The sequence below is a fragment of the Formica exsecta genome, unplaced genomic scaffold, assembly GCF_003651465.1.
Source record: "Formica exsecta isolate Colony F162 unplaced genomic scaffold, ASM365146v1 scaffold2402, whole genome shotgun sequence".
NCBI lineage: Eukaryota > Metazoa > Arthropoda > Insecta > Hymenoptera > Formicidae > Formica > Formica exsecta.
Window position 1 is genome coordinate 1 of NW_021849683.1, and position 11,445 is coordinate 11,445.

The following is an 11,445-nucleotide window of genomic DNA, read 5'->3' on the forward strand; positions in this document are numbered from 1 at the left end:
AAAAGTATAAAATACCATAAAAGTTTTGCATAAAACATTTTTTTAATATTTATATTTTCGGAGATATTCGCTAAAAACGAAAAATCCATTATTTTCGAAGGGTTGTTTCAACCTCTAGATATTGAGATACACAGCTAAAAAAATTATGGGTCTAATATTTTTTGATCCTCTACAACATATCCAAATCGCATCAAAATCAATAAGGGACATTTTCCGACAATTCCCTTGTAAGTATATTAAGGTTCTAATCAGGGCTGCTTTCGCGAAAAATCAAAATGATCCAGATTAAAATGACCCTACGCTGTGATTGGTCAAATCTGAAATTTCATTGAATAAAATTTCAATGAGATTGAATCTCATTTTGATTTTTCGCGAAAGCAGCCCATTTTTTTACTATTTGCGATTAAAATATATTTGTTTTTTATTAATAATTTTACGGTAAAGATTTATCTTTATTGTTTTACAAAGATGTGTGTTATAAGTACACATTATGTTTTGTGTTTAGAACATAAATTGTTTTATTATTTATTATAAAAGTAATATAATTAACTTTAAAAAAATATTTAAATATCTATACACAACAGAAAAAAATAGTTATAATATTTTTGTAGGATATACCAAAATATCAATCATGCCAAAACGAAAATTACTGTCAGAGATGTCAAAAAGATATTATCATCGATTAAAATGCAATGCACGTAATATCACAATTGCCAAAAATATGAATAAATTGTCGACGGATTTTGCTAAGGTACACGATGTACAAAATTCAAGCGATATTATTGAACACGTAATTACTGATGTCAATTACGAGCTTGATCAGGCAACAAATGTTGCACTAAGAAATGAACCACCACGACAATATTGTAATGTTCCTGACAATGAAAATATTGCATATAATCTTGATTATAATAGTAATTTAAATTTGGAGGATTTATGTCCGATTGCATTCACTTTTAATAACAAGAAAAATGCTGACTGTACAAGTTCGTCCACAGCTGCAACAATTAGGCAATTTAACAAACTGGGCAGTACAATTTCAAATATCACTTACAGCAGTTACTGCATTATTGTCAATTTTAAGAAACCATGGCTTTGATAACTTGCCAAAAAATTCTAAAACAATGCTGGAAACACCAAAATATACTAATGTACGGAGAGTTACACCAGGTGAATACTTTCATAATGGCTTAAGATCAGGAATAATGCAGTTTCTACAGAAAAGTCAAGATGACGTTGATTCAGTTTCAGTGCAAATCAGTATAGATGGATTGCCAATTTCAAAATCCTCTACTAATCAATTGTGGCCTATTTTAGGCTCTGTCCAAAATGTACAACTGAAGGTGAATATATTAGTGGGAGAATGTGTTTCCCAGATATAAATTGTACTAGTCGGACAAATGAAAGTTTCCTTATACAAAGACAGATAGAACATCACACTGGATCAAGTATTTTATCAGATATACCGAATTTTGGAATGATAAGTCACATCCCATTGGATTATATGCACTTGGTTTGCATTGGTGCGGTCAAGAAAATTTTGAATTTTTGGTTATCCGGACCATTAAATGTTCGACTGCCGGCACAATCAATAAGCAGTATTTCCAGATTGTCTATTGAAATGCGATCATCGATACCCGTAGAATTTGCGCGTAGACCACAGGAATTAAATTTTTTGAGCTTATGGAAAGCCACAGAATTCAGACTTTTTCTTTTATATACTGGTCCCATTGTTTTGAAAAATTATATGAAAAAAGATGTCTACAATAATTTTTTAACATTACACGTAGCCATTCGGCTATTGTGTTCTCCAGATCTTTTACATATTATTTATGCGGAGTCTTTACTACAACACTTTGTGCAGTCATTTATAATTTTATATGGATCACATTATGCATCTTACAATATACATGCACTTATTCATTTGGCAGAAGATGTTAGAAAATTTGGACCCCTGGATACATTCAGCGCTTTTCGATATGAAAATTATTTAAAAAAAAATAAAACAATATCTTAGAAAAGCTGAACGTCCTTTACAACAAATTCACAATCGTTTGACAGAATTGGAACATTGCTTATCGTTTGAAAAAAAACATAGAAAAATGGGTGTACATGGAATACACAATGCGGGCCCAGTGTTGCCTGGAATAAATGGTCCTCGATATTCAACATTTTCAAGAGCAGATTTTACCCTATCTATTCATAATCCAAATAACTGCTGTGGTTTAAACGATGGTTCGATTGTTATCATAGAAAATATTGTCAGTAATGTTGCTAATGATCTTTTCATTATTGGTCGAAAATTTATCAATTTAAGTGATTTATATACCGAACCATGTAATTCCTCCTTGTTAGGAATATATAAATCGACTGGATATGAACATTTATCGGCCTGGCCTTTAACTTCTCTGAAAATAAAATATGTAAAATTCAACATTTTTGATACATTATTTGTACTTCTACCATTGTTGCATAATGTACGTATATCTATTCTTTTTCTCGTTGATATGTATATTGTATACATTGCATACATTTTATTAATTTGTATCTTTCAGATTTAATATATTTAATTTTGAAAGTGATGATAGCAATCCATCATGCTTACCAGCATATCCAAAAGCGCCTAGAGTTTATACAAGTAATATTAAAATTGTTTTTATCACGCGTGTCTTTTGAGATATATTTGAGATATGTTTAAGATCAGTAAATATGGTTTGCATTGAAAAAAATTAAAAAAAAAGAACCATTTGAATCTGGCTTTATAGTCGAGCAGTAACATATTTAAAGAATATTTTGAATTTTGATAAACCATAAATATAGGGCATTGATATACACTGTTAGTATTGAAAATTTATAGTTTACATTACGTATAACGTATATTATAGACTTTTAGTACTAGCAGTGTGTATCAAAATACGTCCAATTATCACGATATTAATATTGTCTCATATTTTCTCAATAATCTTATTCTATATTGTAAAAGGTCTTAAATATATATGTATATATATATACACATTTTTTTACACTTTTACAATTTTATATATTCTTTTAGATACGTACAAAGGGGATTCAAGCAAACATATTACACAAAAAGAAGCTAAAGAATGTATTAAAAGTAAGACAATTCATCTTTAGTTGATCATTTAATACTTTCAACAATTTTCTGTATTATAAGATCGTATAAATTTATGTATGTACATTCATAATACAATTTTATATATTCTTTCAGATACATACAAAGGAGATGCACACAATGAAACACAAAAAGAAAATGAGGAATATACTACAATTAAAAGTAAGACAATTCGATATCGTACATTTTTAGACAAGATGTCTGTTAGCAATTATTTAGATGATTATTTTTTATTTTAAATCTGTTTTGTAATATCTTATAAATATTTGTATATACACTGATAATATAATTTTTATACTCTTTCAGATACACACGACAATACACTAAAAGGAGATGAATATATTGGAATTAAAAGTAAGAACATAATTTTATATCTCAATGTATAATATATACAGGGTGTCCGGTGGTTCGCATAAAACCTTTCATGGGCAGGTAGAGTGGGTCAAACCGAGTAGAAAAGTACTCTATCATTTGCGAAATTCACAATAATTAATGAGATATTAATTAATAAAGATCAATCAATACGCGCGCCTACAAGCGCGCGGCGAGAAGAGACAGCCCAGTGTTACGTGGTCGCTATGCACGCAGCAAGAAGAGACAGTTCAATATTACAGTTGCTAAGCGCAATACATAAAAAAATTTCGTCGCGTGCCTAGTAACCGTAAAACATTAGGCTGTCTCTTCTCGCTGCGTGCATAGTAACGTAACATTGGGCTGTCTCTTCTCGCCGCGCGCTTGTAAGCGCGCGTATTGGCCGATCTTTATTAATTAATATCTCATTAATTATTGCGAATTTCGCAAAATGGTAGAGTAGTTTTCTACTCGGTTTGACCCACTCTATCTGCCCACGATAGGTTTTACGCGAACCACCGGACAACCTGTATATATACCCAGATAGCACAAGATATCCTCAGGATCGTCCTGAATATGTCCAGGATGTCCTGGGATATGTCCAGAATATTTAATTGTGTTATTGTAAATATTTTATAAATATTTTATGAGTATATTTGACTTCATTAATTATGATGAAATACTTGAAGTAATTTCAGAATATTAAGAACTACAATAAAGTGTAAATCTTCTTTTAATATCCACTAGACTCAATATCTTAAAATCATCCCACACATATTCAGGATGTCTTAAGGCGTAACCCAGGATGTCCTGAGTACATTCCACGAAACTCCTCAAGATATCCTAGACACATTTTGGATGATTTTGGGATATTTTTTACTATCTGGACGAATGAATGAAAACAGCGCTTATATAAGTTTACAGCGCGTGAGTGCCTAAAATAAACATAGCCAGAGTGTATCACGGTAAGTAAATTGATAATAAAATAAATGGATAAAGTTTGGATATTATATTTATTCTTATATGATCAATATTTAACTTTTCAAATTGCGTGGTAGCCATTAACAGACATCCGGGTAGCAACATGCGATATATGCGTGCAATGATACGACTTCCGGTCTCTTCCCGCATGGCTATACATGGAAAAAGCAGCAACGTAGAACAATCGTTTTAATTTCAGGTAATCTCTCATCCTTATTCAATATTCACATAAATATTTCTAAAATTATTTTTGTATATATGTGTCTAATTGTCCATTAATATAATATTTTGTACATTTGGCGATTTGCCATTAGTCTAAAAATTACGTGACATGATCTGCAAAAATCACATTATGATTACAAAAATTATTTTAACAATTGTGACATTTTTAAATGCGTATATTTACATTTGTGATTTTATTAAATGAATCTTTCATAGGCTTATGCTTTATTTATGTATTAACCGCTTCATACTTAAATCTTGAATTTAACCTGAAAAGTTCTAGCAGTTGAACTATTCGTTATTAACATTTTATGTAAGCATCAGATGTAAGTAATAATTATTATTTTTATTTTATGTTGCAGTATTGTGTACGTTCTGTCAGCAGAACACGTAGCAGTGCAAAGTAATACAGTGCAGAGTAATACAGTGCAATTCTGACAGCAGCGAGAGAGAAGAGGCTGCATATATTAGATATGTAAGTAACAAAAACTTTAACTTGTAGGCTACGTTTCAATATTAATTACTGGTACTTAAAATCTGAAATATACGTAGCATTGATCACAGCTTTCCAGTATGAACAATGAATATCGGAATACGTATTTAACTTTGTATTCATATGTTAGATATGTAATCAGATGTAAGTAATAATTATTATTTTTGTTTTATGTTGCAGTGTTGTGTACGTTCTGTCAGCAGAACACGTAGCAGTGCAGAATAATACATACAGTGCAATTCTGACAGCAGCGAGAGAGAGGAGGCTGCATATATTAGGTATGTAAGTAACAAAAACTTTAACTTGTAGGCTGCGTTTCAATATTAATTGCTGGTACTGAAAATCTGAAATATACGTAACATTGACCACAGCTTTCCAGTATGAACAATAAATATCGGAATACGTATTTAACTTTGTATTCATATGTTAGATATGTAAGCAGATGTAAGTAATAATTATTATTTTTGTTTTATGTTGCAGTGTTGTGTACGTTCTGTCAGCAGAACACGTAGCAGTGCAGAATAATACATACAGTGCAATTCTGACAGCAGCGAGAGAGAGGAGGCTGCATATATTAGGTATGTAAGTAACAAAAACTTTAACATGTAGGCTGCGTTTCAATATTAATTGCTGGTACTGAAAATCTGAAGTATACGTAACATTGACCACAGCTTTCCAGTATGAACAATGAATATCAGAATACATATTTAACTTTGTATTCATATGTTAGATATGTAAGCAGATGTAAGTAATAATTATTATTTTTGTTTGCAGTGTTGCGTACGTTCTGTCAGCAGAACACGTAGCAGTGCAGAGTAATACATACAGTGCAATTCTGACAGCAGCGAGAGAGAGGAGGCTGCATATATTAAGTACGTAAGTAACGAAAACTTAAATTTATTCATATAGGGGCCTGGAGTATATAGATCCAGACTGTGTGTGTGTGTTTAAAACTTTAACCCTTTTTTAATTTAAAAATTTCTGTGACTATGTAAATATTAAAGATAGGACCTATATTCATATAACATTTTTTACTCAGTTGCTGTTATCATAATAAAATCACATGATTCGTAGGAAATGATCTTGAGAAATTAAAACAAAACAGGAGAAGAAATAAAAATCATTTATTTACAGTTTAATTTTATAATAAATGCTCAAAACGTGTTCCTTGATTTTATTTTAAAACTTCTGTAACTACGCAAATATTAAAGATAGATCCTATCTTCATATAACATTTTTTACTCAGAATGACCTCCCAAACAATCTGTCTAAGTTTTTTACACTTAGTCTGAATTACTCTGTATAGACAATAAAATATAATAAAGATTAATAGTTAATTTTTGTAACATGTAAGGTCTGTTCTTTGTTGCTAAACTAATGCACTTATGGAACTTAAAAAAAAACCACAGGTATACAGTTGTGATTTTTAGTGTTAAAGAAAGACGAAAGAAAAAAAAATTATATATAGGTCTGGAATATCTATAGCAAGTGTTGTATTAAGTATAATTTGTTGCATACACGATTTCGATTGGAATTAATTCCGAACAGTTTCATGATAGAAGAAATTCGATTTGTAAATTATAAATCTATTCTTTATAATTGAACTAGCTGCATTAGCTTCCACTATTTCTTTTTCGCTTTTTTTTAACATCAAAAGTCACAACTGTATACCTGTTTCATACTGTGCATTAGTTTAACAATAATGAACAAATCTTATGTTACAAAAATTAACTATTAATCGTTATTATATTTTATTGTCGATAGTAATTCTTACACACACGTGTGCGCGCGCGTATATTATTACCTTCACATTTTTAAACAATCAAAATTATTAAATTAATTTTTACTTTAAATTGTTACTTTTTCATCTTAAAAGCAGTTGATTTTTTATGTTAAAAACAGTTGCTAAATTGGTTTTAGGAATACAAATTCAATATGTTGGGTAAAAAACATTTACACAAACGTATAATTACTTCCTCATATCGAAGGAAAATGATAAAAATGGAAACAGATATTATAATGGAATCTTATGAAAACCTTAAAATATAAACAATGTTATAGAAAATAATAATATAGATAGCGCATCAAATAGGAATATTGATTTTAAGACATTTTTAAGTCAATGGACTATTAAAGAACATATTTCGCAATCATCATTGCGCTCTTTGTTAAAAGGAATTAAAGAATATACATGTAAAAACTGTAGTTTTGATATACCATTAGATCCAAGAACTCTTATGCATACTCCTAGAAGTAGTAATATTGAGATTTGCGCTGGTGGCCAATATTATCATTTTGGACTGAGAGAAGGAATACTAAGTATTATACCATTTGTTTCACAAGATATTACAGATATCAAAATATCAATAAATGTTGATGGATTACCATTATCGAAGTCATCACAACGGCAATTTTGGCCAATTTTGGGATCCATATCTGGATCTAAAGAGGTTTTTATTATTGGCATTTATTATGGAACACGAAAACCATCAGATTCAAATAAATTTCTTGCAAAATTTGTGGATGAAGCAAAGATATTACACGAAGAAGGAATCATTATTAATAACATAAATGTACCATGTACATTACATTCTATTATATGCGATGCACCAGCGAAAGCATTTGTGTTGCAAATAAAAGGACATAATGGCTATTCCAGTTGCACAAAATGCATAATTGAAGGCAGTTACATTAATGGTAAAATGTGTTTTTCTGAAACAAATGCGCAACTACGAACAGATAAAGATTTCCGTTTAAGAAAGGACGAAAATTATCATGTTGGACATTCAGCTATTTTAAAGCTATCAGATTTTGATCTTGTGAATAATATACCTTTGGATTATATGCATCTTGTATGTTTAGGAGTCATGCGCAAATTATTATATATGTGGTTATTTGGAAAACTTGAAGTTCGTTTACAACACAGGAAAGTTGAGGCAATATCATTGCAGCTGGAAAATGTATTAAAATTATACATGCCATGCGAATTTGTACGTAAACCAAGATCACTTGCCCTTGTCAAATTATGGAAGGCAACAGAATTTCGAAATGTACTATTATACACAGGCTGTGTAGCTTTTAAACTTCTTCGAAAGGATCTGTATAATCATTTTTTAATATTACATGTTGCAATTAGGATATTATGTTGTTCACAATTTGAAGAATATATTGACTATGCTCAGGAGCTTCTACAATGTTTTGTATCATCTTTCAAGTTGCTATATGGTACTTACAACGTTTCACATAACGTGCATAGTTTTATTCATTTAGCACAAGATGCGAAAAGGTTTGGTACACTGGATACTTTTAGTTCTTTCAAGTATGAAAATTACTTGCAAATATTAAAAAAGTTACTAAAAAAGCATGACCAACCATTACAACAGGTTGTTCGAAGATATATTGAAGGAAAGAACATTGAGAAACCACGTGAATTGCACATAACAATACTACCTGATTTTGTAATAGACAGAAAATCTATTCATGTCAAAGGTCCTTTAATTGAAGGCTGCTGCAATCCGCAGTATTACATAATAAAATGCTCAAATGCAACCATACGCACAGATACATTAGCAGATAATTGCTGTGGTTTAAGCGATGGAAGCATTGTTCAAATAAAAAATGTGACTTATCATAAAGAACTGAATACAGATGTCATTATAGGCAATGAATTTTTACATAAAGAAGATTTATATGATAAACCATGCCCTTCATCACTTCTAGGAATATTCGTCGTAGATAATTTATCAGATTTTAAGATATGGCAAATAAAAGATATTAAAATAAAATATGTTCAGCTACCATTAAATAACAAATTTGCTGTCTTTCCATTGCTGCTGTTACGTCCTGGCGACTCCACGATTCTTTTCTTCCGCAACGTCGCGGTAACGATCGTCAGTTGGTGATAAGAACGAACCGTTCAATAAACAAAGCATCTTATGCCATACGTATCTTTTAAACACTGTCATTTGTCAGTAACTACATCCACGAGTATCCGTGGGAAAGACGCAAGGAAATCGGTGATGGAAATCATGCCGGTATCGAAATAAATAAAAAATAATATCTACCCCTTGCAGTAGAATTTCCGGCGGAAGAACAACGAGATAACAAGAAATTTTAACGAAATGTTTAATAAACTCAGCTGCATTAATACTGATAATAATTTTCTAACGGACAAGTAATAAACACAGCTGCATCAACGTTGACAAAAATAATTATAAGGAAGTAAGACCCTTTTCTAATCAGATCATGTGCGCGAGGGAACAATATAAATGCAATATAAGGTATGTATGTTATGTAACAGTTACATTGTTGACTGAGAAATTATAACATTGATGATGTTATGTTACTGATAGTTCGTGTTTACTGGGGATTGCTTTTTTAAAAATATATATTGATATATTTTCTAATAGATACGTACGATAAAGAAAATTTATATGACGATTTATATGATGAGCCTTGTGCTAAACGTAACACAAATAATACTGGTTTAAGTAAGTATGAAACTATCATTTATAAATATATGGCTTATTTATTTCATTTTATTTTACAATGTACTAATATACTATTTTATAATTCTAGCAAGCTCTGATTTTCAACGTTTTATAATAAGAAAAATCATAGACATAGGATTTCAACTACGTTCATTGCAAGAACAAGGAAATGTTATGAATAGCAGATTAGATACTATTTTACAAAATCTTCAAATATCTCCCTCTCATGGGACAGAAGGCGAAACTATACAGCAACATGTTATGAATAATTTTCCCATTGACAATATGGAAGATTTGCAGACTTTTGAGAAATCATTAATTGAAAATCAAATAAATCGCCAAAAATTAGTAAGTGCTGTGAAAATTGGAATCAATTGTGTGTGTGTGTGTGCGCGCGCATACTTCTATGTATATTTTTACATATTCTTACAGATTAAAGAATTATCGCGTATTGGCGGTAATGATATCAGAAGAATTGTATTTAATCTTTTACGGACATTAATTTCCGATAAATTAGCGTGTATGTTTAATTACATTGGAGGAAAGAAAAAACAAATATTTTATGATTTGGAAATACGGAAAGTAATATTCAGTAAGTATATAATCATATCGTCATTTTTAATTATAATACTGATTTATAAATAAAATTCATTTTTTTTATATAGGTGTTGTAAGAGTTCATTTTTCAAACGCAACAGAGCAAATTATTGCGGAACCAATTAAATCGTGGTGGTTACGGGCAAATGAACGTTACCAAAAGAAAACAAAGTAAATTTTAACAAATTTTAGAATTGAATGTACTACATCGATTTAATCACTACTTAGTATTAATTTTTACATATTTTTTGTTGTAGAGACAACACAGATAGATATGCAACTGCCAATGGTACTGCATAACATACGATTGTTGATATACCAACTGAAATTTTAAGATTTTGCGGTATATTAAAACATTATTATATGTGGTTTCGGGATTGGAGCTGCGTTTTGGACGAAAATAATTCCGACGTTTTGGTTACGTTTCGTAAACGTTATTATATTAATATCAGGCTGATCCTCTTCATCATTAAGTGAACATATCCATTCAAAACGTGGCTTAGAGCTTATACAATTGATGTATTTTATAAGTAAGTTATTTAGTCTGTTATTTGGTTATTTAATACGCACATTTGTCGTAATAGTTTATTCTTGTAAGAGTCAAGTACAGTGATATTATTTCTTAAACTATATATATATATAAATGTTGATGGCATTAATATGTTTTATACATTACTTGAACTGTTCATTTACAGAAGTTTATATTAATTTTAATATTTATTTAAAATTCATACGCGCGTGTTTATACCAAAGAAAAGTACAAATTTATTTGTTAGCAAATATAATATAGCGTTTACATATTTATAATATATATGTGTTAAGTTGTGTCTCTATAGAATACTGTGACATTTGTAAGTTGCTAACAATAAACTGTGATTAAAAACTGTAACATTGATTGAAAAGAACATGATTAAAAAGAGATTAAATACAATGTTATGTGAAATAATTTGTTTCCTCTTTTTTTACATTCATACATTGACTAAATTTTTACATTTATACTTTAATTAAATTTTGAAAGTGATATATAACGAAATATTTTAATTAAAAAGTTGCAAATGCTGTGTTCTCTCTTTATACTGAATAGAAAAAAATGCTCTGTATTTTTTAAATTAGTATTGAAGAACTAATTACACAAAATTAAACGTTATATTTTTACTAAATAAATAGAAAAGATGCTG

At 29.9% G+C, this 11,445-nt stretch overlaps 1 protein-coding gene and 1 long non-coding RNA gene across 3 annotated transcripts; both read left to right on the forward strand.

Annotated features, from left to right (window-relative positions):
- The first annotated feature begins 4,554 nt into the window (after positions 1-4,554).
- On the forward strand, positions 4,555-7,232 carry LOC115236054. 2 transcript variants are annotated; one of them, XR_003884124.1, is made up of 5 exons: positions 4,555-4,664; positions 5,361-5,458; positions 5,661-5,758; positions 5,955-6,056; positions 7,101-7,232. It is a non-coding gene; the product is annotated as an uncharacterized LOC115236054 (long non-coding RNA). The 2 variants fall into 2 exon arrangements; XR_003884125.1 differs by having other exon boundaries at positions 5,955-6,052.
- Positions 7,233-9,724: 2,492 nt separating this feature from the next.
- Positions 9,725-11,205, forward strand: LOC115236053. The gene is made up of 4 exons (XM_029808247.1): positions 9,725-10,018; positions 10,103-10,262; positions 10,336-10,438; positions 10,525-11,205. The coding sequence occupies exons 1-4, from the start codon at positions 9,845-9,847 to the stop codon at positions 10,565-10,567; spliced, it is 480 nt and encodes a 159-aa protein (XP_029664107.1). The 5' UTR covers positions 9,725-9,844; the 3' UTR covers positions 10,568-11,205.
- Positions 11,206-11,445: the final 240 nt, after the last annotated feature.